At 43.0% G+C, this 26,520-nt stretch overlaps 1 protein-coding gene across 12 annotated transcripts in view; it reads left to right on the top strand.

The window, feature by feature from the left end:
- HIPK1 (homeodomain interacting protein kinase 1) overlaps window positions 1-25,914 on the top strand; it is a 733,600-nt gene extending 707,686 nt beyond the window's left edge. For all 12 annotated transcript variants that reach the window (XM_086923314.1, XM_086923313.1, XM_086923309.1 and 9 more), the window contains one exon: window positions 19,705-25,914. In XM_086923314.1, coding sequence (XP_086779440.1) covers window positions 19,705-20,196 — 492 coding nt within the window. In that variant the 3' untranslated portion in view covers window positions 20,197-25,914. The remainder of the gene's footprint in view (window positions 1-19,704) is intronic.
- Window positions 25,915-26,520: the final 606 nt, after the last annotated feature.

The raw sequence follows: 26,520 nt of genomic DNA, 5'->3' as shown, positions 1-26,520 counted from the left end.
TCATTGGCCCAAGTGTCAGTTTGCGAAGCATTTTAGAGTAAAAAAAATATACAATTACAGAACTCCATGTCTGAGCTGGAAGACTCTGCTGAGCCTTCGAAGGCAGTCTTAAAAGAAAAAGAAGCTGTTGATCTTCAGACTAATTAAAGCAGCACAAGACTAATCTCAAGAGGGCTTGGAAAGAGGACTACAACTGTAGATACTGGCAATGAAGGGAACTTGAAAATATTCCAGCTGCACAGTTTGTTGGACCTCTTGCTGATTTTACACGTTGCAATAGTCACATTAATCAGGACACAGCCTGAATAGTAGCCCAGCTGCTGCTCAGATCTAACCCTTTCTCTAGAAACCAGGCTTGGAAAGAAAAAAAAGGTAGGCGGTTTAGGCTCTGCAGACCCTTTTTTGAAGAGTTGTTACCATGTTCTCTCGAAACACCGTTGCCTCCATATAAAAAATATGAAACACATCCTTGTCCTGCGATTAGAAAGCAGACTGCATGCCTTGCTGTAGATTGTGAAGAAGCATGACTCCTCATTCAGTAATTACCTTGTGTGTGAAAGACAAATCCATAGCTTCCATGCATTAGAATTTTCTAAGTCGACTAGGTGCAATTTACCAAAAAAAGGAATAATAAAAAAAAGAAAATTATTTGCTCCGTCGGTGGAATGCAACTAGATGACTGCACATCAGGACCAAATTTATAGTTACAGCCACTTAAAGCCTAACTCCTTAATTATTCACAAGGTGTCTAAATGCTCCCTAAAATGAGACTACAAGAGACATACCTCCTCATAAGTGGTGTCAATGATTGGAAACAGAGGAATGTACTAGCAGCATGCACCAAATCTGAGCGTACAGCTGCACAAGCCTCACTCGAGGCTGGGGCATTTTAATGGCCTGTGCACATTGCTGGCTGTGCATGGGAGAAAAATTCAATAGATCTGACCCTGAGAAAAGGGTGCCTGTGCTCAGCACCTGAAAGCACCTGCACAAATTATGCACTTATGCCCTAAAATACTTACTAATTTGAGTATTTGTTTTGTGTGCGCACACCTGTTTATTTTTTTCGAATTACTGTTTTAATGTTTGAATTTTAAATCTTACAAATTGCGTGGGGGTCCCCGGCTACCAGTGGTGGCTCAATGAGGGTCCGCAGGAGTCAAAAGTTTGGGAACCACTGATGTAGGGTAATCTCAGAGTCTGCTACTAATTAATGTAAGCCCACCTCCCAGGCACTACTCCGTAAGTATGGTATGTTCCATTGAATTGAGATAGAAGACCTATTTCAGATTGTATTAGAACATCACAAGAAAGAACTGTAGAGGTGAAAATAATTTTGAATGGTAGAATCTGCTGTGCATTAGATATAGTGGACAATACATGTTAACCAATGATTATTCGCCTTTTTTTATACAGATAAGTATGGCATATGTAGTTAGATGTTCAGAGAACAGGTGCAGATGCTCCTTTTGAACATGCATTTGGCAACAACCTCTCTATGGGCCCAAAATCCATGAGGTTCTGGAGAAAATGTAAAAAACATACAGTGAAAAAAAAAATTCTTAGCGGGTTGATCGCAACATAGACCCTTCTTCAGAAGACACATGGTAGGGCGACCGTCAGTAAATAAGAACCCTCATCATCATAAGTACTTTCATGTAACAGGAAATCAAGATCAAGAGGGCATCATATCATGGCAGAGTTAATTTGCTGTATGCCCATCCCAATCTCTCCTTAACCCCAGCCGGTCTCCTGACCACAAAATGCCTATCCGTGGAAGACTCAAGTTTATTTCCTTACTGGTAGGAGGAAATTACCTCAGACCAATGTGTCCATCTAATATCATTATCAGATATTGTGCATAATTATAGGATATACATTATGAACACACAGCCAAGAAGAGACCAGTTCAATTACTTGTATTCAAAGGAACGTCTTCAATAAACAGGGTGGACATAGAAGAGGTACCCCAGTCACAATGGAGAATAGTGTTTATTTTGTGTACATCCTTAACCCAAAGATTGGATCTGAAAGAAACAGGTTAGTGTTAGATTCCTTACCTTAGAATATCCCCAGGTGTCAGAGTGTATCGAACGATTTTTCGTCAGCAGTACCCTTGCGCGTCGGTACGCATCGTCTGCGGCGTTGTGTCCGTCGTCGGCGTTGTGTTCGCCGGGATGACGTCATCGGAGTACTTAGACGCCGCCCTCGTGCGCTGACGTCAGCTCTTCTTTTTTCCGCGCCAGCAAGCGCAGATCCGGGAAGGGCTAGTACCCTAATCATTTTTTGACTAACTTTTTGGCTTTTTTGGCTATTCTTTTCGAGTCGATATAGACTCCTGGTGCTGGTAGGGATGCCTGAATTCAAGCTGTGCGACGCCTTTCACCTCCTGATGTCGGTGACCGACCCCCACCACCGGTGTCTCAACTGCCTCAGGGCCGACCACGACGACAAGTCGTGCCCCGACTTCCGGGCCTTGACTTTGAAAGCTAGGCGGGAGCAGTCCCGTAAGCTCCTCAAGATCCGGCAGTCGGCTCCGTGCCGCTCTCGGTCGAGGAGGAAGTCGAGGGACCGGTCGCAGAGCCGGAGCCCACACCGTTCGTCGGGCTCCCAAGTCCTCGCACTCCGGTAAGTCGGGCCAAAGTTGAAGAGGCGACATCGCTCTTCTGACTCCTCTCGCCGGTCACGCGACGCTGCTGAGGATTTGGATGACACCACCCGCGCGGCTCCACTGGAGCCGCAGGCGTTGCATCCGACCCCATACCCTCCGGTCCCTGGGCTGCATGCGATGCAGGAAAAGATACGTGATTACCTCGTGGCCATGAGGATTCACTTCCCTTCGTCGAGGCCTGTGCACATTGCTGCCTGTGCATGGGAGAAAAATTCAATAGATCTGACCCTGAGAAAAGGGTGCCGGTGCTCAGCACCCGAAAGCACCTGCACAAATTACGCACTTATGCCCCAAAAATACTTACTAATTCGAGTATTTGTTTTGTGTGCGCACACGTGTTTATTTTTTTCGAATTACTGTTTTAATGTTTGAATTTTAAATCCTAAAAATTGCGTGGGGGTCCCCGGCTACCAGTGGTGACTCAATGGGGGTCCGCAGGAGTCAAAAGTTTGGGAACCACTGATGTAGGGTGTTTTCTTAGAGTCCGCTACTAATTAATGTAAGCCCACCTCCCAGGCACTACTCCGTAAGTATGGTATGTTCCATTGAATTGAGATAGATTCCAGATTCGGCCCAGTCATCCAGCTCAAAGACCATGTTTAACGTGGCCCGACACGCTTCAAGCTTCCTGGTCTTTCATAACCCCAACAGCATGTAGAGGGTTGATGGTTTCAAAGAGGCCATGTAGCATCATATTCTGGGTACCTTTGCAGCACTTTTAGATGCAATGGACTGATCAAGCTCACCAGTTGGGCTTCTGCGAGCAGCCTCTACACTGGTGCAAACTGATCACTTTAGGCCCCTGCCTGGCCTCCAGTCAGCACTGACCATTTGCTCAACACTTGTGCTGAAAGTGCTGACCCCACCCCCCCCATTCCCTCCCCTTACAATGTCTGTATGATTGGAGTTCAAATTGTCTCATTCCTCAACCCAAATTTGCAGTTACATCGCTCATTACGTCGTCTTTGGTCATTTGCAGCCAGTAGTGGGGCAGAATGTTTTTTACAGCACAAATCTATTCTGGGTTCACATGGTATGCATTATTCCGGTATCTAGTGGGTGGACTTTTCCTAGCGCTCCCCCCCCCCTTTTTTGGGGGGGGAGGGGGGTATTCCATTTGGTACTAGGTCCATCACCTTATGGTGTTAAGCGTTTGCCACTGAACCACCTTAAGGTGGTTACCATTTCAGATTATTTTTTCCACCGTTGGGTCTTGAATCATCAGTGGAAGCTTTGCGTACGCTGAAAAAGAAGAGCGAGAAGTTTGACAAATTGTTGAGCACAGCAAAGGAAAAATACACTACAAAGAACACCTGAAGAGAGAGAAGAGGGAAAAAATGTAAAACACAGAAGAGCACTGTAAAGTAAACAGACCAAGTTGGTGATCCCAGAATGTATGGGCAGAGGCAGGAATGGTCAAGAGAAATGGAGAACACCCTTTTAGATTCTACCCAATTGTCAGCCTAAAGAATTAGGGCAAAGCAGAGGTAGACCCACTACGCATGTCTGCAGGCTCGGAAGAGGGACAGCTAAGCGCTAAGTGAACTTGGGCTGTGGAGCGAAGAAAAGGACATCTTGAGCACTGATATGGCGTAGGATGAGGTATTTGACTGAGAAGAGGTTGTCTAAACAGAGCCAGAGTTACCACTGAAAAAAACACGTGTGAGAACCCTGAAAACACCCTTGTGTAACATCCAAAAACCAAGCAGGGAGCCAAACTAAAGCGGTTGGACTCCAAATCCCACAAGACTGCCTCCGCTCTAAACGATCCATCGGCTGAAGGAAAGTAAAAATGCAAGGAGACCCACTTGTCCCGACAGAGGGACACCTAGTGGAAAAAGTCCCTCTGAGAAACTCTTGACTTTTAAGGACAATCAACAGTGAGAGGATGAAGGAATCAACAGCCGTCAGAGCCCTGGCTCTGAAGAAGAGGGTTTCCTACCAGAATCTACACTGAAGAGAGGGTGCTTGAAGTTGAGTGGAAGAAAATACACTTTGAAGGTGAAATGGTGGCGATACTGCAGAAAAAGAGGTTTAGGATGCATTCCTTCAAACATTTTGGATCCCATCAAAGCCATCAGGAAAGCTGAATGTGGAAGAGGCAGAGAAGGTTGAGCTCAAGCCACCCCCCCCCCCCCCCCCCCCCACACACACACACACACTGGAGCCAAAGAAGAAGAGCAGGGGATGTTCTTCAAAGAAGAAGGCCTGGGGGCCCAGGGAATATTCCAGGACACAAACAGTGTAGACGACCAGTGGCGCAAGACCTTGGCAATGACTTACCGGAGGAGCGAGCCGACTCCTACCCTCCGGGGCAATCCCCCTGATGACGTTACCATGTATGTATTATTTGCATTGAAGAGGACAGTGGACAAGTATGGGGCCAGCTGTAGGAAGAGAAGGCATAGACTTACTTTCTTCTGGAAACTCTCCTACCCTGTCAGGTCAAGAACCAATACACCTTGATGCTGCCCTAAATTCTAGACCAGGGTTTGGAAGCTTTCCGAGAACCAGTAGCCTGCAAGGCCATAAACCAAGAGTTTAAAATTTTTTTAATTAGTCTTCCAAAGACCCTTCGCTACATATGGGGTGATGCAGCGGGAGACTTTATTATTATGGCCACTGAAAGAAAGAGAGTCAAAGTGCCCACATTCAGTGGCCCACCCCTGGAGAAAGATAAAGCGCTAATATACCTCCCAAGGGCAATCAGAAACGGGAACCAATTATTTGCCTCCTTCAGCAATACACTTCCAAAGAGACACCTGTATGTATGGCAAAACCATAGCAAGATGGATACTACAGACAATACAGAGATGCCACACACAGCAGAAGTTGCCTTGGAAGAAAGGCTAAAAGTGCCCTGAGAAGGGAACAACCCTTGCATCCATTGACAGTATCTTCATAGAGGATATCTGTAAGGCAGCCTCATGGTCATGTGTACACACCTTTACCAAACACTACTGTGTGGACACCCAAGCAAACAGAGAAGCACAAGTTGGTACAGAGTTCAAAAGCACCTGTTTGCAAATACAAGCTCATTGTAGCCTAACCTCTGATGAGGATATATAAATCACTAAAAAGTCATTGTGAATCCAGAAAAGATTCATGCTGCGTAACAAAATGGTTACTTCCCAGAGGGAGTAGCTTGAAGAGTTTCTGGATTCACATGTGACTCACCATTCCAACGGGGATGAGAGACTTTGCAACGGAGAGGAGTAAAAAAAAAAATCTAAAGATGGCTACCACATACTGAGGATTCTAGGAGGCACATCTGACAACATCAAGGTGGGACCTACAGCCAAATGATTGACATTCATGATGCCCAAAACAAAAAGATCGCATTCCTGACCCAAACACTAAATGGTGGAATAATGCGCTGCATATTAATCTAGAAACCCTTCAAGCGGCAAAACTACTCCAACTGGTATGTAACCATTTCATTTCATTTTTGTTTTGTATTTGTTTTGTAACTGTGCTAAAACAACAAGGATAGTTCAGAAGTGGACCTTGGCCAGATGGATAGTCCTGGGCTTAAAGACGTGTTATTCCCTGGCTAAGAATGAGCCTCCTGGAAGCATCTAGGTTCATTTATCTAGCTTGCATTGTTCATTCTAACTCCCTGCTAACCGTGCCTCAGTTCTAAAGTGCCATAGCATTTCTATTGTTTGATTTATTTTCTTTCATTTTGCTTTGAGGCTAATCTTGGGATCTTTTACTTTGACATCTAAAAGCAGTATCAAAATGGTTCAAAAGAGAAACAGGCCAATTTCTTAACCCTGTCCTCCCCAGTAAGTGTAAAAGAAGGTACACTGGAGTCCGCCGTTCTGTTTGTTCCTACTACACTCAGCAATAAGGGGCATCTCCTTTCCCATTATCCATCCCCTGCATTAGCTATTGTTCTTGCTGTTCAATCTTTATCACCTTTCATATAATACACTGATTTTCACTCCTCAATCCCCAATTTCTGCTCTGCCCTTCATTTCAGCATTCTATTTCTTTGTGATATTTCCTTGTTTGCCAGCAGCTCTGGGTTTAGCAAGGAATGTGACTCCCTAACACACAAAATATAAAAAGGTTAAACATATTGCTGTAAGCCTCCAAGAACAAGGCCACCACTCTGTCCCTCCTTTTCAACTAGAAAGTGTTGCATATTTTAGTGAGGCACATGCTCATTTTCTACACTTCCCATTACGGCAGTAAGTTTGTGTTGCCACCAGTTGGGAAAGAGGTAGAGCATGAAGACAGAGTAAGAAATAACTGACTTGGTGTTGGTTCCTCTCCTCATAGTCCTTGCACTCTCTCCTTTGCAAGTCACATACAGGCATCCGGTTAGGAAAATCTCAATTCCAAATTAACCAATAATTGAACTAAGAGTGACCTTCCAGATGCTACAAAAGGATTCTGAATGGATTATGTATGCTGGGTGTTGGAATGGCATTACAGGGTTGCATTAGTAGGGCAGCTGCCATTAGAACCTTGTTTTTTTGCATTGTTTGGACAGGCAGCTCAATCCATGAATCTTTAAAGCAAGCTTAACAAAGTATGTGTTTTCTAATTGAGCAACAACAGGTATGCCAAAAGCTCGCCCCGTGAAAAATCAGCAACATTTATGGGAAATATAGTTCTGCAAGAGGTTTGTAAATCCTTAGCATGGCATTCAGCTCAGCGGTTTGCAAAACACTTAACTTTTATTGGATGCCATACAAGGTGCCTATATAGAAAAACTGCATTAAGAGACTCCGAACAGCTTGTAACTGTCGAGGAGAGGAGTTGGCCAAATGGCTAGGGCGATCGACCTCGAATCTGAGGAATTGGGTTCGAGTCTCGGAAACGACGCTGAACAGCCTGTGATTCTGGGCAAATCACTTAATCTCTCTGTGCCTAACTACAACACAAAAATAAAATGTGTCCTCATGTAACGCAACTGGTGCTATGTGCCACCATGCATGGATCCGGAGACCCCTGTTGTATCTTGGAGACCTTTTTCTCAACCAGAAAAATGTTTTACAGTTTTCAAGGGTCGTGTCACCTCCCAAAACAAAAGATTGTAGGCCGTGTAAGGACTGTCACAAACATCGGTGAGAGCACCTCACCAGATTGGCTTGTGTTTGAGCCACGACTCTAAGGCCTGCAGTGACTGTGCGTCGATGAATCTGAAGGCCATACGAGACCGTAAGGTGAAGCTCTGCATCACCAAGAACGGGGAGACTACGCACCAGGATTCCTCCAAGTTGAAAGTTCGGTACTGTTCAGGTTCGAGATTACTGTACTCACTAGTGTCGCCATTCGCCCTCTCAACACCTTCCTCCGGAAGGAAAAATTCAGAATGCTCACACTGACCCAAGTCTTCTCTTCCCTCTGCCATGGAGACTGGAAGGTGGTGTTGGACCTGCATGACCACTTTTTCCATGTACTCGTCCTACAGACCCTACCTGCGGTTCGTGGTAGGACAGGAGCATTTTCAGTTTGCCGTACTCCTCTTAAGTCTTCTCTAAAGTGATGGTGGGAGTGGCAGCAAACTTTTGGAGGTCAGGACTGCCAGTCTTTCTCTACCTTGATGACTGGCTGTTGAAGACTGGCTCCCCCAAGCAGTTGTCAACTACCTCCAGACTATGGCAAACCTCCTGTTACCTTTGGGCTTCTCTATCAACATGGCAATTTTGCGCCTTATTCCTTCTCAAACTCTCCCCTTCATTGGAGCCATACTGGACACGGGTATATAATACTTTTATTTAATTTGTTAAAATCGTAAAAGGGTGGAACTTACCACCATGTGATAAACATCAACATATTGAATCAGCGTAAAACAGCATAAAACATGCCCCGTTTCCTGGGCGACTTTGCACAGATATACATGATAAGTAAAAACAGGGAGAACGTTTTAAATGTACAAAGATAAAAGGGAACAGGGGTAGTACTTTTATAAGGCAGTGGCCCTCTCATTAAAAGATTGGGGCCAGCAAATAACAGTTATAATAAGGGGTGCTGCACACATAAGGGCTTATATTTGATTAGATGTAACTGTCCCCTCTTATCTTAAATAAAATGCTTGCAGTGTCTTAAAATAGAAGAGAAGAAGTGGGGGGAGGGTGGCTGTAAAGAGGATGAGAGATGATCTGGGATGAAAGATCATTGGAGCCATACTGGACACGGTTCAGTTTTGTGCCTTTCCACCTGGAAAGAGAGTCCAGGACATTCAGACTATGATCTGTTTTTTCAGCCTGGGTCCTAGAATTTGGTGAAGTTTTCTTAGAGGCTGCTGTGACAGAGTCGCATGCCAGGTGGTATATGCGAGTTCTGCTGTGGGATCTGAAGTCCCAGAGGGCCCAATATCAAGGGGACCTCTCCAACCATATTCAGATTTCGGAGAAGACTGCAAAAGATCTGCAGTGGTGGCTGTTGTACCATAGTTGGTTGAGCTGCAGACCCCTCTTCCTTCCCCACCCACAGCTGACAGTGGTGACCACGGCATCACTTATGGGTTGGGGAGGCCATCTGAGAGAAGTGGAGATCAGCGGCCTCTTGTCTCTGGCAGAGTCTTGCTTTCATATCCATATTCTGGACCTCAGGGCCATCAGATTGGCGTTGAAAGCCTTGTTTCCATCCATCAAGGGTAGGCTGGTACAGGTGCTCACAGCCAAACCTCTGCCATGTAGTATGGTAGCGAACAGGGTCAAGTAGGATCACAGATTCTGTGCCAGGAGGCCTAATGTTTCTGAAAATAGCTGAACCACCAAGGGATCTTCCTTGTGGTGAACCACCTATTAGGATCATTAAATGCCAGGGCAAACAACCTCAGCCGTGCATCACGAGTGTCAGTTACACCCGTAGGTGCCCAAGTTTTCTCGAGAATGGTGATCACCTTGGCCCAATTTGTTCGCCACCACTGAGAATGTGCAATATCAGCACTTCTATGCGTTTTAGCTTCCAAAGCGTCTCTTGCTTTGGGGCACATTCTTTCTGGAGTGGTATCAGTTTTCCCTTGATACCACTCCTGCCCGAGTCCTCAAGAAGATCAGGACTGACCGGTCCCAAGTCTTCCTGGTGGCCCCCAGACTGGCCAAGGAGAGTATGTTATCTGGAATCCCTGGGATTAAGCTCTGTCCTCCAATCAGACGTAAGCGAAGATAATGCAGTGGAATGGATACAACAGTCTTTCACAATAAACTCAATGGAAACTTTAGTTAATCCACTGATGAGAAATCCTTCTTAAAGCAACCAACTATTTTATTTAAAAACCACAGGTTGTGGATCCGATGTTAATCATTATACATCCAATTTTTTATATATCTCTTATTATTTCATGTTTTTTCAACGTATAAACAATACAAATTCATTTACAATAACATACACGAAGATATATACACATAAACTAACAGTACATTTATATGTCAAAGAACAACACAGAATCCTTGGAGCTTAAATACTAATGGTGTTGCGAATAAAATCTTTTAGAAAACAAAACAATATGCAGTTCGCAGTTCACGTTGAAGATAACCCATATATATCAACACCTTTGGGGCATATACCATTAAGCCCTATGAAACTATACACCGGTGTTGCCCAAAATGTTTTTTACACAATGAATTCTACTAGATAAGGGTTTCTTTTTATGTGTGGTCGACGCGTTTCAGCCCATTTAATTTGGGCCTCATCAGGACTGTAGGCCAGAGGAAACCTTGACGTAGACGCTATCTCTGCACTCATATCGCTGCCTCAGACTTCAATAGGGCTGAGTGCCCAGAGTATATGCAATGGAAAATGCCCTTTAATAGAGACATGGGGCAGGAACGCGGGCCGAGGGACACTAAACCAATCTCCGACGATGCAGTTCTCTCTTAAAATCCTTGCCGGGCGGATTCCTAGCTTGCTTTGAGAAACGGACGCCTTCTCGTTAGTTCTAGGCGTCACGTCTTCCTCTGTTATGCTTTTCCTGCTTGTTTTTCTGCCCTCTTTTGCCATTTCTGCTAGTTTCTGTGCCCTCCATTTTGCCTTTTCTGCACATTTTCATGCCTTCTGTTTTGCCTTATTTTCTTGTTTTTCTGCCCTCTTTTTTGCCTTCTTCTGCTGTTTTGCCTTTCCTGCCTGTCTTTCTGCCGTCTTTTTATGCAAATATTTCCTGCCTTCTGTTTTGCCTTTTCTGCCAGTTTTTCTGTCCTCCGTTTGTGCCTCTGCTGCTCGTTTCTTGCTCTGTTTTGCCTTTTCTGCTTGTTTCTTCCCACCGTCTCTTCACGACCTGTTGCAGGGGCAGCTGCCACGATGAAGACCTCACACCCCAGCTCCCAGATACCCCTGGGGTGAAAGTGCCGCTCTCCACAAATGCTGATTGATTGAAGGATAAAGTAGTGATGAGAGAAAACTCACAGTTTAAATCAAAAGTGGCATCATAGTTTCATGTTAACCAAGTGATACATTCACCTGCTTTCTCCCAACAACCAAAGACACAGACTGAGGAAACCCTACATATGCTATATGGGCAATTATGTATTACTTGCAAATGATAAAACCACTCAGGACATAGGATTAATTTTTCGCCTCCGTTGCACTAGTAAGCAAAGGCACTTGAGTTACAAAGGCAATTCTTGCAAGATGGATAGTCCGAACAATTAAAGACTGGCACCAAACAGCAGCCATAACATTGGAAGAGTACAAGAACCCACTCAACAAAGAAAAAGGAAGCAACCCTTTCCTACCTAGGAAATATATAATTAAATGATGTTGGCATGGCAACCACACGGTCTTCCCTACACACTTTCACAAAATATTACTGTATGGGCATCCAAGCCAATAAGGAAGCTCAGGTGGGACAGAGTGTTAAAACATTTGTTTGCAAATGTACACTCTAGGAATTCTATCCTCTTGAGAGAAGATGCTGCTACAAAATCAATCCACAGGAAGTGTATACAGAAAAGATCCATGCTGCAATTCCAAAAGGTTACTTACTAATAGGAGTGGTTTTGCAGCTTGAAGAATATTCTGGGTTCACATGCAACCCGCCCACTGTCCCAGGTGAGGTGCAAAAGCAAGCTATAGTAAGAAAAACCTGGACATTGGGGGGAGGAGATTTCCTATAGATGGAAACTGCATCGAAGAGTTTCCAGGGCATACATATGAAGTAATTAGAAGATAAACTAGAGACCAAATGGTTGATGACTTGACAACGTCCAACAATGAAAAAAGAGAGGGAGAGAAGACTTAAAAGCTAACAAATTTGATCACGACTTCTAGCCGTAGATTACTTATTTTAGAATTATCCCCATGCATCAGACTGAAATCTTTTGTGAGCAGTACTGCTGCACACCAGTTGGTGGTATCTTTCGGCTCAGCGTGGCGATGGTTGCAGCATCTACATCGGAAATAACATACACAGTGGGGGGGAAGGCGACTCCCAGCGCGCTGATGTCAGTTCTTTTCTTTGCACACCAGTCAGTGTAGAAAGTTACCTCAAGTCACTTTTTGACTGACCCTTTTTCGACCTTTCGTCAAAGTCTTTTGAGAACTGATCTCCTGGTATGACAAGGAAGTCCACCAAAAAAGCTGACTTAAAGCCCTGCAGCGCTTGTAAATGTAAATGTAAATGTAAATGTAAATGTAAGGTGTTTTATAGCGCGCTCAATTACTACCGGAGTATCCTGGCGCGATGGACCGCTGGGGAACCCGTCCTGGCTTTCCCTGTGAGATGGTCCCATGCTGGGTATCTCCAAGGTGAAGCCAGGCATCCCTGGCGTCTGTGGGGGGCCGTTGTAGAGATGAGGCAAGCTTAATGCCCAGAGTTACCGAGTGTGATCACTGCCCAAAGTGGGCACCGAGGAGAGAATTATCAGTCCGCTGACCCTGGTCCTCAACCCTGCCGCGTCGGGAATCGAACCCTGGTCCCGGGCCGTTCTCAGCCTCCGGGTCTGCCGCCTCTAACCAGTGAGCCACACCTCTCTACTCGCTTGTCACTGACCAATGTCAATGACGGACCCACATCATCTTTGCATCTGGTGCTTCATGCGTGACCACAAAACAAAGACCTGCGACAACTGACGTACCATGAATGGACACCTCCCCAGATACTGGCATGGTCTCTCCTCCTACGGTGGCTATGAAGGGGGAGCTTCTTTTGCTATGGTGGTAAGAAGTGGAGGGGGTGGGGAGAGTTGAGTGACTCCCTCAGAACCGCTTCTCCCTTGTAGTACCCCTTGTGGACTTCCTGCTTGGGACCAGGTATAAGCCCAGCATAGGGACTTCAGTGAACGGGACAATTGCCTGCCATCGCCCCACCCCAGGGGACTCCAGTTTTCTCACGCAACACCCTACTCTGTAGAGATTGGTGGTTCAAGCCTCCAAAGCCTATGTAAAGCCTGGCTCATTCCATACCACCTCACTGGATGAGAAATCTGAGGCTGGACACCTTATGCAAGAAAATGTGATCTTTCACCTGCCTGGAACAGTGGTCCAGGAACACAGCGTGCCTTTTGGGCTGTTATTCCAATGCACTTTGGAATTTGATTGCGCACGTGCTGCCCATGATCCCAGGGGACGCCCAGGCCATACTCTCCCAAGCTATGGCAGACAAGAGATATGCATCCAAGTTCTTGAATAGATGTAGGCTGGACACGACCGACTCGCTAGGCAGAGCAGTTCATTTGTCGGTGGCATTACGGTGCCAAGCCTGGCTTGAGAACAACAGGATTTTCAGGACATGTTTAAGCCTTGCTTATGTGCATGCCCTTTGATGGCCCCTGTCTCTTGGGAGGCAAGGCGTACTGAGCACTGGAGTGCTTCAAGGAAAGCAGGGCTACGGCCAGGTCATTGGACCTTTCCATGGCCCCCGCCAACCCCAGTCCGCCTTTTGTTTTTTTGTAGCCAAGGAAGGGGCTTCCAGCCACATCCTTACCCGTCCAACCACCATGGCATTCAGGCTCCCCCGCCTCTGCATGGCTGTGGACGCTGTACCTGTTGGTAGGACAGCCAGAGGTGGGCCCAGTCCACCACTACAAACCCCTCCCCCCAGGCAGCTGCAGCCTCCACACTCTTTAGTTTACCCCCAACCATCATGGACAACCAGTGGGATACAGGATACACCGTCACCTGCACCACTGTAGGTCAAGAACATCAAACCGCTGGGTTATTCATCTTCTCCGAAGGGGCTACTCTGTCCCCTTTGTGACTACCCCTCCAACCATGCCACCAACTTGCGTTAGGCTGACAGAGGACCCTTTCTCCTTACTCCACCAGGAAGTGACAACTCTCCTGGCAAAGGGAGCCATAGAAGGGGTACTGATGCCAGAAGTAGGTTAGGGTTGTTATTCTGCTACTTTCTGGTGCCCAAAAATGACAGAGGCCTTTGTCCTATCCTAGAACTGTGCCTTCTCAATTTCTTCTCTAGAAATAGAAATTCAGAATGCTCACACTCGCTCAAGTCCTGTCTGCCCAGGACCGGGAGACTGGATGGTGCTGTTGAACTTGCAGGATGCATGTTTCAACATTCTCGTCCTGCCTGGCTGTAGGCGTTACCTGCAGTTCATAGTGGGCCACGAACATTTTCAGTGCTCCATGCTCCCTTTTGGCCTTTACAGCTCCCCTCAAGTGCAATATAAGAAAACGGTATAGGTGAAAGGATAAGCACCGAGAAATAAATGTATATATTAGTAATTGTCCACCAATTCACAAAGTCCGTACGCTCAACCACAAGGGATCTACCGTTAGGACCCCAAACAATCCAGAAAGTCACTATTACAGCTGAAGGAGCGTCGTGTTACTCAATAATTTTTGCGGTTTCAAAATTGTTGATTCCCAAAGTTCTTTATTGAAGTCAAGTTCATCAAATGATGGCGACAGCGTTTCATCAGAATCAAAGGTTCCAAATTAATCCAAAAGTATACAGATCACAATACAGCCAACGCGTTTCGTCCGGCAACGGACATCCTCAGGGCTCCAAGAACAATAACTGTATAAGAGTAGAATCCATGCCGATCTGTACTGTACAGCAGCTGCCTCCTGCCTCCCAATTAAAGTGTGAACATCTCAAAAAAGAAACACTCGACCCAGTGGAAAGGAGGCTAGTTTTATCTTCAAAGGTTCAATAAATTCTTCATTTCGATAATGTAAACCCTTATCAGGCCTGGATACACAAATTAGTTCTATCTTTTCAACGTAGAATCTCAAAAAAGCTAATATTCTTCTGTGCCTTATTCCAAACGGGTATTCTCCCAAGAGTGATCCAGACCGGCGACACTGGGCATTTCCAAATCCAATTGGATTGCCCAGTGACTTACCTGATGTGCGCTCCCTTTGATCTGCTTATCTGTCCTCTCAGACTCCTTACCTTTAAGACGTCTCTCATAGTGGTGATAACATCTGCCCGGAGTGTCATTGAGTTTTAGATCTTGTCATCTAAGCCTCTGTACACAACCATCATCCCAGAAAAGCTGGTTCTTCGCACTAGAGCTTCCTTGCTACAGAAAGTTGCCATTTACTTTCTCTTAGGCCAGTTAATCACCCTACCTACCTTTTATGCTCCGCTGCATCCCTCTATGGAAGAGGACTTACTCCATCAACTGGACCAAAAAAATAGCGTTGTCCTACAAAAAGAAGAGGTTTTTAACAACCAGTCATAATAAGGAAATCATTGTAAACTACAGAAATTTTAATGAAAACGCAAAATAAACTGCAAAAGTCTATCTCGCTGATTGATTGAAGCGAACTACTAGCAGCAAAACTTGACTGTTTATTAATGAAAAGTGTCCTGAAGAAGGTGATACCTTTATCACCGAAACGCCGCGTCGACATACAATCTTTTTTCTTCATGAACTGTTTTTTTTATATGTAATGTTTTTTATGAATAAATTTGATGTTTTTAACTTGAATACATGTAATAATTAACAAATTAAAAAGAGATACAACTTATACTCTTGGTTTTCCACTCCCATTGTTTTCTTTGATTCCTGATGTTTATAATTGAAATACCTCAACACTGCAAATATGTAAATTTGTTAATCTGTTTGAAACCTTAAAAGCCCTTTTTTGTTAACTACCTTGAATCAAATTTACCTCGAAGACAAACAGTCCTCAATTTTCAACAAAAAAGGAAAAGGGAACTTGTTGTATTTCTTTCCCATACAGTCCACCTCTTTCAAGCCATAAAATCTCCAGACTGGTGGTAGATAGAGTATCAACTTTAGACTCCTGTTCAATAACTAATAAACCAGTGGGATGGTGCACCTCCGCTTCACCATACCACTTAATTCCTGTTCCACCATCAGCCTTCCAAAACCTGTTGACCAGCTGTAGGAAGCTGGCTCTGTATATACTACACCAAAGTAAGGTATATTGTGCACCGAGTCCATTGGAACCCCAAAGATAGGCAGAGGTAAAAGTAGATAATATCTTACTCTCTATTTGTCTTAGTGTGGTCAAGCAGTAAGGCTTTATCAGAGGGTAGTGTTAAGCATTTGTTGTACACACTCAGGCAAGAAATGATGTGTCACACTCAAAGACTGAACTCAGACCAAATTTGTTTGTATAAAAATATTCTTCAATTATTTTATTTCTGGAACCAGGCCAGGCTGGGTGCAGGTAAGTAAAATAATACTTAGCAGGATTTATGCAGTGAATTACAGTTAATTGCAGGTTAAAATGCAGTTGGTTGATTTACAGGTTTGTCAACAGTCAAAATTACTTTTCAGTTACTTTGTAGATCACTGTACATGTTATTTCTTGGATTACTTTTTAATGTACTTTTGTTAATCAGTGTGATTTAAAAACAAAAACGGGGGTTGGAGGGTCTAAGGGAATTTAAAGACCGGCCCAGGTCATTTCCCCTATTACAATATCTAAATACAAGAAACCTGGGGGTCTATCAACAAGACAAAAGGTGTGTCTAAAGCCATATATAGTGTTGAACAGCAGAATATCTGTGCGATAATTGAATGGTCTATTTATATAGAGTATAGTAAACCAACGCATGGAACCACCAGCAACTTTAGGTGAAATCCAATATCCAGAGATGCATTACCATCAAAATCTTGTTGGTGATGTAGTTTTCTCATGTGGTCATCGACAGGACTAGGCTGGTGTGTCTCTAGATCAATTGAGACTACAACCAGGACCGCCTGTCAGGACTGGGGTCACGCCCGCAGTCACTAGCCGACCATGCGTGGGATCAGCAATTGGAAAAAGGTGCAGTGCAAAGAGTGAAGGTGTAAAGAGATAGTGACATTAAAAGGGAATAGAGGACTCACAGTAAACTTTAATGAGTGACGGACCTCTTTCCATTTAAAAACCAGAACAGCGCAAAAACAGCAGTATAAACAAATGACTGCTTTAGGGCCCTAAAGCAATCATTTGTTTATACTGCTGATTGTGGGAGCAAAGTTCCTCATGTTAGGCTCCGGGCAAAGGGGGATCCGATTTATGTATATGTAAATGTAAATGTATTTGAGCTTATATAGCGCACAGCTACCCACAAAGGGTTTCCCGGCGCTTGCTTAGGGATCCCGTCCTGGTATTCCCCTGTGAGATAACCCCAGAAGGGTATCCACAAGGTGAAAGCCAGGCATCCCGCCACGAGGGGCCGTTGTGGAGATTAAGCAAGCTATTGCCCAGAGTCGCAGAGTGTGAACCCGTGAGTCGAGAAGGCACCGGACCGAGAATTATCGAGTCCGTGGAATTTTTGAGCCCAAGACCCGCCGAGGCGGGGAATTGAACCCTGGTCCAGGGCCGATCTCAGCTTCCGGGTCTGCCGCCTCTAACCCCTGAGCCACACTTCTCCACAATTTAGCACACAAGGTGCACCCACAGCCACACAGGAGCTGTCGGGTGCAGGATGCTCGTTTAACGTAGGGTGCCCTGTTGATTTCAATGGGGATTCTCCTGTTGTAACAAACACTGCAGGCTCGGGGACGAATATCTTCTGGAGCCGACCACCGGTTGGAGAGCTAAGTTGGGATGCTGGGACACAGTCGGTTGGACCACTCAAGGCCGTGGGACGTCTGGTGCAGGGGTGGTTTAAGGTGTCTGGTTATTCTTACTGGCTCCAGTTGGGGGATCCTCCAGAAAGGGGCGACAGGCATCAGTTGGGGATTTGAGGCAGGTCAGGGATCACCAGATCCCAGGTCAGGATCTCTGGGGAGACCTCCTTGTGGTGTTGGGCCACTCAAACTCGGGCCATGGGCGTTTGGTGCAGAGTGGTTCAAACTCGCGCATTTGGCCGAAGCCAGAGTCTGTTGGTGAGCAAATCCAGTGCTCACGGAGACAAAGTCTTGGTTTGGGAAGGCAGGGCAGGTCCTCCGGGTTCTTGGGGGCTACTGGCTGCAGGACACATCCAAAGTTTAGCTGGAGCAGGTTTGAAGTTGAGACAGGCCGGTAGGGCTGGGGCCAATCAGTTGTTGTCCTGCTCTTTCTTCTTTCAGTACTGCTTCTTCGGTCCTTCTTCTCTCTTCTCTCTTCTTGTCTGAGAAGGCAAGGTTCGGGATTGCCCCTAACATAGCCCCTCAATACTAGATTTAGTGGAGTTGCAGGTAGGTTCAGGTCGACACCAATGGATCCCTTCCTTTGGGTGGGTACAACCCCCTGTTATGCCCCCTCCAGTGGGAGGGGGCATAATCCTCACTCTGGTTGGCTGGTGCCCTCATCTGCATGATGGCACGGACTGAGTTTTTCTTCGCCTCCCCCACCTGAGGGGTGGGGTTGGCAAAGGTGGGCACACCTCTCCTCCTAACTTGGTTTTCCTGCCTATTCTCCGGCCCAAAGTGGGGGTCCGAACCGGTGGGGGCCAGTTGCTGGGAATAGCAAATGGCTGGGGTAGCTCAAAAAGGTTCCCCTTTGTTCACCCTGCCCATCCTTGGGGAGGAGGCTTGGCACCTCGTCCTAGGATGTGCTTTGTTTCAGGACCCCAAGAGCAGCAGGCTCTCAACCCAGGGATCCAGAAACATGTCGGGTGGTGGCAGTTGGCAAGCAGCCACTCAGCCAGGACACTAGACTTAGGTCTGTTTTTAGGGGGCATCTCTAAAATTGCCCTCTTAGCGCATTGTTCATAAAATCCCACACTGGCATCAGTGTGGGTTTAATGTGCTGAAAAGGTTGATACCAAACTTCCCAGTTTTCAGTAAAGTCATTATGGTGCTGTGGAGTTAGTAATGACAAGCTCCCAGCACCATATACTCTTCATGGCATTACTGCACTTACAATATCTAAGAATTGACTTAGACACTGTAGGGGTACAGGGCTCATGCACCTGTACTCTCACCAATGGTTTAGTGCACACAGCTAGAGGAGTGGCTCATCTATGCGCTGGCAGTGTATTATATGCATGGCATACATGGATGTGTGCAATGTCGACTCTTTACTTTTTCGGCACCTAAAGACGCAGCGTGCAATGGCAGTGTGTGTAAAGGTACTAGACCTCTAAGGATGGCACAATCAGTCCTGCAGCCCTTAGATGCCTTCCCTGGTCACAGTGCCCTTGGTACCTATGGTACCTTTTAAAAGGGACTTACATGTGGCCAGAGAGTTGCCAATTGGGTTTTGCAACTGTACAGTTTGGGGTAAAGAACATGGGCCCGGTGTACCTGGTTGACAAAGTACATAAATAGTTTGGCAAAAAGTGGGGGCAACCATGCAAAAAGGGGCACTTACCTACACCAGCCTACAATGCTCCTCCCTTTTGAAGCCTTCTTTCTCAGACTTCCACGTTAAGCTTGCCATATGAAGTGCTCATGACTCACCCAGTTTGCTTTGCCAGTGCATTCTCAACTATTGAACATCCTCATTTATAACCTATACCTACTTTCCTCTTTATCTTTGACTTTCTCAACACTCTGAGGTGATCATATGGCATTGCAGAAGCTATGTTTAAACACATATAAAAACCAGATGTGCTGGTTGATAGTTTTTCTTGACAGGTATATTCCATCACCCTCTGTGTGTAAGTAAACTGTTACGTGATGTGGCTGTGTGTGCTGAATGTTAAAATGCTTAGCATTTAAACCAGTTTATACCACGTTTCTTTCCACTTCACTTCTAATTTTCCTTTTTGCATCTTCTAGAGCCAGCAGTCCGCAGTGATGGCTTCACAGGAGAGAAGCATGAATCCTGGTCCACGTAGACAACAAGCTTACGTTGCACCTCTTCCATCGACAATTTCTCAGGCGCCTTTCACTTTCCAGCACAGTGGACAAATGCATTCAAGTATACACCCCCACCTTGCAGCCACTGCAGCTACGCATCTTGCAAGCCAGCCCCACATGTATACCTATGCACCCACCACAGCTGCAGCCCTGGGGTCTACAACTTCTATTGCACATCTCTTTTCCCCTCAGGGGTCTTCTAGACATACAACGTATGCCCATCCCAGTACCCTTGTGCACCAAGTCCCTGTCAGTGTCGGACCCAGCCTGCTCACATCAGCAAATGTTGCTCCAGCTCAGTATACACACCAGTTTGCAACTCAGTCCTATATTGGTGCTTCACGAGGATCAGCGATCTACACTGGATATCCTTTAAGTCCAACAAACATCAATCAATATTCATATTTGTAGTGACTGGCAGAAGTTTCAGGTGCTCACTCTTAGTTTGAAAGACATTATGTAGCAGGCCTGCGTGCAGCAAGAAAAAAGTGATGACTTTATGGACTCATTGCAACGTATGTACTGCATCTATAATCTCACAAAGTGAGGTTTTCTACTTTGTATATGATTGCGCAATATTGATTTTGTCGTCCAGAAACTAAAACATCACCCTCACCCGCTCTATAGAGATTCAGAATGAAGCTATTGATTATATATTATGTAGATTAAGCATTGTTTATAAGGTTTTAGTCCCTGTTTGATTTTAAATTGTTTTATTACTTACTGTAGATGATTTTAAGCTACTGTTTTTAGCTTCTTTAGCAAACGATCTGCAGCAAAAGAGCACTGCCGTTATTACATTACAAATTTAGCGGTCTCTTTCTCAGTTTGCGTTTTGTAGGCTTACTTTCTTTTAAAAATTATTTTAACTTTTTGATTCACCATGGTAACATAGATGAGTTGCTTTTTTCTGTATAAAAAAGGCATTTAAACATTTTTTTAGACCATTCTGCAACATTATTTCCATTTTGTGACCTGTTTTCATTAATATTGATCACTAATTGTACACATTAGTACCATTATATCCTCGATTCTGCTCAAGGTTTTTACTGTTAAGTGTTTTAAAGTGGATTGTGTCATCATAAAAGTACGGAAACAGTTGGGTCTTGTGTGCTTATTCTCTTTACATAAAACAAAGTAAATGCATTCTTTTTAGAAATCGTTTTGTCAGTAGATTAACTGTCCAAAATGCCCTTTCACATGTCTGCTATTGAGACCATAAGGGGGAGCAAGTTGTCCAGGCTAGTGAGAACTGTTAGTGGGAGGTGTGAAGGTATGATGTGATCTGTAACCAAAGGTGTTTACTATGTCCTTGTTAAAGCTAATATGGCACACTCTGTAGTTTTATGTTCCATTGTGAGAAGTGCTGTGCGTTCCATGTTTACTCCTCTGCTACGTCCTACATGCAAATGTGGTTGATGCGGAAGTAGCTCGTAGGTAGGTTTCTTGATGCTGCTGTATCATGTTTGTGAAATATACAGTAGCAGAAAACAGCAGAACCTTTTTCTAGTAAATAAGCTGTAGAAATGTAACCGTTGGTAAATTGTAAGTACATGAAAATATAAGCATGGATTATTTGATTATAACAACGCTGCTTGTATTAGCTACCATCCTTTCAAAGCAGGTCTGTAGTTGGTAGTCATGTTTTCAAAGTAGTATCCTTCACCAAAAGTAGAATACTAAGTTGATTATGAACCTGCTGTTAAATTGTTCTACTGAAGTGTAGAATTCCCCTCTTTTAGAATTGGCTATTACATTGCCTTTAAATGTACATCCAATTATTTAAATGGCTTGTGTTACAGTGTACCAGATGCTTGCTTACCATTCGATAGTTCCTGGCAACTTAGTAGACCAAGTATATCAATCCATTTTTCTAAACCAGTAGTAGTGATGTTAACTAAATGTGACTTCAAAGTGGCCATGGGAGGAGAATTGATGTCTAAGGTAAATTTGTGGTCTTGTCTATTAGTCGGGCAATGGTGTGGTTTGTTCCAACAGTGATCAGACATTTTTTTTAAATCCATTTCATTCTGAAAAATATGTATACATGCACAAACCAATTGAGTGTACTTCCTTCCTTGCGTCTGGTCTCGTATACAAATGACTGCTTTTACTAAAACAGGGTTTCCTTGAAAGGAGGTTCCTATCCAGTAAAAGCACAGGGCCCTTCTGTTTCCTTCACTCCTTGGCATATATTGGGGTTCCTAAACTTGCAAGAAACTGAACTGATAATGTTTGTGTGCAGCCTAAAACTTCATTTGTGTACTTCTTAAAGGCAATTCCGCTTGTTACTAAGATGAAAACTTCCAGTACTAAAAATGGCAGACAGAAAATCCTTTAAGATACATTTGAAGTTTACAGTGCATGCAGGAAATGCAAACGATAACAATTTTCACATTTATTACTGAATATCAAACTGTTTTAGAGATTTTGTAATGTTGTGTTTTAATATTTTACATAATGAAATATGTACATATCGATCAGAAATAAATGTAACAAGTAACAATTCATTAACCCAAAACTTTTGTTCTTTGTAATCCAACTGTTGTAGTGACTATACTTGAACCTCTGTACTTTGAGTTTGCCTAGTTTCTAATTGTTTCTGGGGATGGAGTTTATATATCCACCATGTTTTTAAACCAAAATAAGTTTGTTGGAATGTTTGTGAAATAATGCAGTTGTTAGATCTTTATCACTGTAGCACTGATGTGAAAGTGGAGTCATAAAATGGACAAGACTCCTTTTCATATGATCTAAAAGGGTAACTTCTGATTTGTTTTGCACAGGTATGTATGATGAATTGTTTGATGTATGTCCCTTATTGTAATGCCTTAAATGCTAGTGTAGTGTTCCTAGAGTTTACAGTGAGCTTGCCTTACAATGGACCAGCAAGCCCCTTTTTAATAGACTCAAATCACAAAGTATACATATAAATATATATAAAAACATATGTATATCATCACAATTAAAACGGCAGTATGTTGCATAGATAAATTGTTCTTGCTTTTAAATCCAACATAAAAAGTAAACTTTTTGTTCACAGTTAAGCAATGTTTGCAAACGCTGTTTCTTAAAATGGCACATATACTGTTAGATAGTTGGAGCAATGCATTACAAGTTTATTCAAAGCATTGCAAGTTTATTTGATTTCAGTTGTGATTGTTTAAGCTTTTTTGTTTTTAGATTAATTTTCTGCGTGCATGCTTATGTTTTCCATTGTAATTAAGACATTCTTTGTTAAATAAAATATTGCAGATAAAGTGATGGGGATATTTATACCAAAGAATGCCCAGTACAATATTTGTAGGACGACTCACATTGTACTATTAAACAAATTGGTCAGAATGCCTTTTCCAGTGTGAGCTGATAAATAATTGTTTTAAACTTTAGTCGTACATCTTTGCGGAAATAGATGTTGATACCTGCTATTTTTCTTTTAAAATGTATTTGGATTGATCCACCAGTATTTTATGTTGTTTACTATAACCCTTCAATCTTGGCAATACCATTAGAGATGATTGTCGTTGGATAGTTTGAGTAGATGTTGATAGTGAAGATTCCATGAGTAAAAACCTTGTTTGACCTGAAAACCGACTCTGTTCTCTACAGTCCTCCACCTGTATGTTGTTCTATATTGTATCATGTAGTGCAGTGTGTTCAGTTTCATGCAAGTTATCATCAACCACATTTCTGGTATTATTTAGCTCTAATGATGGAGGAATTTGAGCATTCTTTGAAGGTCTTGGGTGGGGCAGTTAATTGAAGGAGTGAGCAATTGTTAGGGTGGATGGTGAATCTTGTTTTGGTGGCATTTCGTTTTTTCAAAATTAGCATTGATATGCACAAATGCAGTCTAAATCAATAGTGTTAGTTTCCTTTTCTGGACTATTTCATCAACATACTAATAAATATGGTTCTTCCCAAATTCTTTTTTTAAATCTTAGCTTAATGAAAATGTTTCTGTAAAAATGTTTTATTTTTTTAAATATCAATTTAGTTTTGACCTTTACTTGAATTAGGGGAACGTGAAACAAAGTAGAAGCTGTCAAAACACCTTTTGTATATTTTTGCACTGCATACTTCTAACATGTTTATATTTTATCCTAATGATCTCTTCAAAAACCTTAATGGTTCCACTTAAGATATATTTTTGAAACTGCAGGCAGAAAAATCTGTTCTGGCTTACACTTTTACCTTGCTAAATGTTTCCATCCGGCCATTGTGTTCGTCACCCATTGATGTTGGAGTATGTACTTTACTGAGGTTCGGAGAGAAACTGGGTAATTGTCAATGTCTGCGCATTTCCATGGTAATTTGCCATTAGAATTTCAGGTCAGTAGTACAACCATGAAAAAATTTTGAAGTAGTTTGTCACCTATTTAACAGAAAAAACCTCCCTTTAAGAAACCTGCTTTTAGTACTTTGGCCATTTGACACCTAACCAGCATGCTAAGCAATAACTGGGTGTTGACTTTACTTTGTGTTCTGCCAGGTCCTGTTATCTATATTTTTCCCCTTTGTTCAAAGTCTTTCTGCTCAGTTAGTTACGGTACAACTCTTCGCAATTGTACATCTTTGTTCAATATATCAGTTTGATGGGTTGCAATAAAGTATTCGACTTGGAGTTGGAGACATAGTTTATTTTTTAGTTGTTTTTTTTAGGGTTCTCTAACTCCATTTTATTGAACAAGATGTAGCAGTGCGTCTCATATTTCTGCTTAAAAGCTAGGCAAATTTTGGCGACTTATTTTTTCAACAGGTATAGTTGGTGCAGACTTTCAGCGCATACTTTTCATAATCTCTTAACACAGTGCTGGTTGTGCATAAGAACATTTAGCGCTTTTGCTCTTAAAGTGAGCCTGCCCAAAAGAGCATAACAAATGGGTCACTAGTGTTGCTTCAATAACTGGATATTGGTTCCATAAAGTTTACCTTTCCTATTAGTATTAGCTGAAGTCACAAAAGCTTCAATTTCAGTCACACATAGTCACTTGAACTTGTAATCTACTACTACTAGTCTTGAAATGTTTAGGACAAGATATGTGCAACAACAAATGTGTAGTTTATTGTACAGTAGTAAGTTATCTGCTATTTTTTTAAAATTATTATAAAGTGAGATCCTCCTACTATAGAGGTAATTGCAGTACAAAACTGCAGGATGTTGTTTAGCCTTTACTGAAGAGACATACTGTACCGATTGTGCACTGTGATTTCCGCTGTGGATTTTCTGGGCAATAAGATCCTAATTTGTAGCCGATTACTTTGGACTCCTCTAATTTAATCCTATTTCACAATGTGGCAATAACAAAAAAACTATTTTTTTTGTTGGCTTTACAGTCAGAATTTGCTTGTTTCCCCCTCATGAGTCAGTTTGTTTTAATTTGTGATTAGCAGTTGTTTTAAATAAAGTGACTGTCCGCTCAAAGAAGCCTGAGGCAGATCACAATATGTGATGAAACTGACACCTAAGATTTACAGGAATGCTCAGAGTACCCATCAATTAGATAAAAAAATAAATCAGCTGAACCAATTAATTTAATTCGGAAACAATTGATTAGGACAGTCCTGCACTTATTTGTTTTTAGAGTCATGAATGGTGCCGCATGTCTATGTTGTTGTTTGTTGCTAAACCTTATATAATGTGTGATTTCAGATTCAGCTTGAAATGTATATCACTACGTGTAGCAAGCAGTACATTATATGTAATGTTAGTATTCTGTTTCAGCTTGAAATCATTGATATTGCAATGAACCTCTTAGTTTAATAAATGTTATTTGATATGCTACTTACTGTGTGAAAACTAACATTTTTATTTTTATGGTTGTGCTTTTATTTTTACAAGCAGTTTTAAACAGGTAGTTTCTGGGGATTACTGATCGGTGTTTGTATTACAAAATGTACTTAAGGGGTATGTAAAATAATCAATTTAACAAAACAAGGAATAAAAGATATTTAAAATTGAATACTAACTATATGGGAAAAGGGTCCATTGTGAAAACATACTTTATCTTTGGATTCAATGTTTGTCTTTGGTTTTACAAAGTAGCTTGTATTTTATGTATTTTCTATATCCTATGGCAAAATGTAGAGCCATTGCAATGCATCAATAAAATGGGTAAATTTTCTGTACTCTGGTTTAGGTGTACTTTGTCCAGCCTGCTGTGCCACTTCCACAATTCTAGACCATATCATTAGTGCATATGTTTATTTCGTTATAACAGTCTGTGTTTTTGTTGTAACGGTTTTGTTTATTTCTATATGGAAAGACGATTTATAAAATACTCATCTATACATTCTCTCCCATCTCTAACTTTTTCCTCTTTAGAGCCTCATGTTCACCTCTTCTCCATTGCTCAGTGCGTAGTTGTATTAACTTAGGTTTTTCTGTCCCTTCTAGCGTTCTCTACTCTCTTGTTTCTCTCATTCTGTTTTGATACACAATATAATACTTCACATATGAGCAGCGTGTGGAACGATTCGAACCCCCCCCCCCCCCCCTCCCCCCCGGTTACACATCCTGATCTGTTTCCAGCCTGGCCATCACCCTAATCCAAGGTGGGAGCAACTTACCATAAAGTGGATGTGTTTGTCCAGAAAGACCATGACTTCCTGTTTACGATGCTATCTAAAACAGCGCACACTCCAATTCCACCTGATGCATACAGGTATACATAAGACCACCACAGCCTGTCAAAGCTAGGGTAGTCACCCCACGGGTTGACTAGAAATAAAAGC

This window comes from Lissotriton vulgaris, chromosome 5 (genome assembly GCF_964263255.1).
Source record: "Lissotriton vulgaris chromosome 5, aLisVul1.2, whole genome shotgun sequence".
Lineage (NCBI taxonomy): Eukaryota > Metazoa > Chordata > Amphibia > Caudata > Salamandridae > Lissotriton > Lissotriton vulgaris.
Note: the sequence above shows the minus strand (reverse complement) of the source record. Positions and strands in the feature narration are given on the sequence as shown.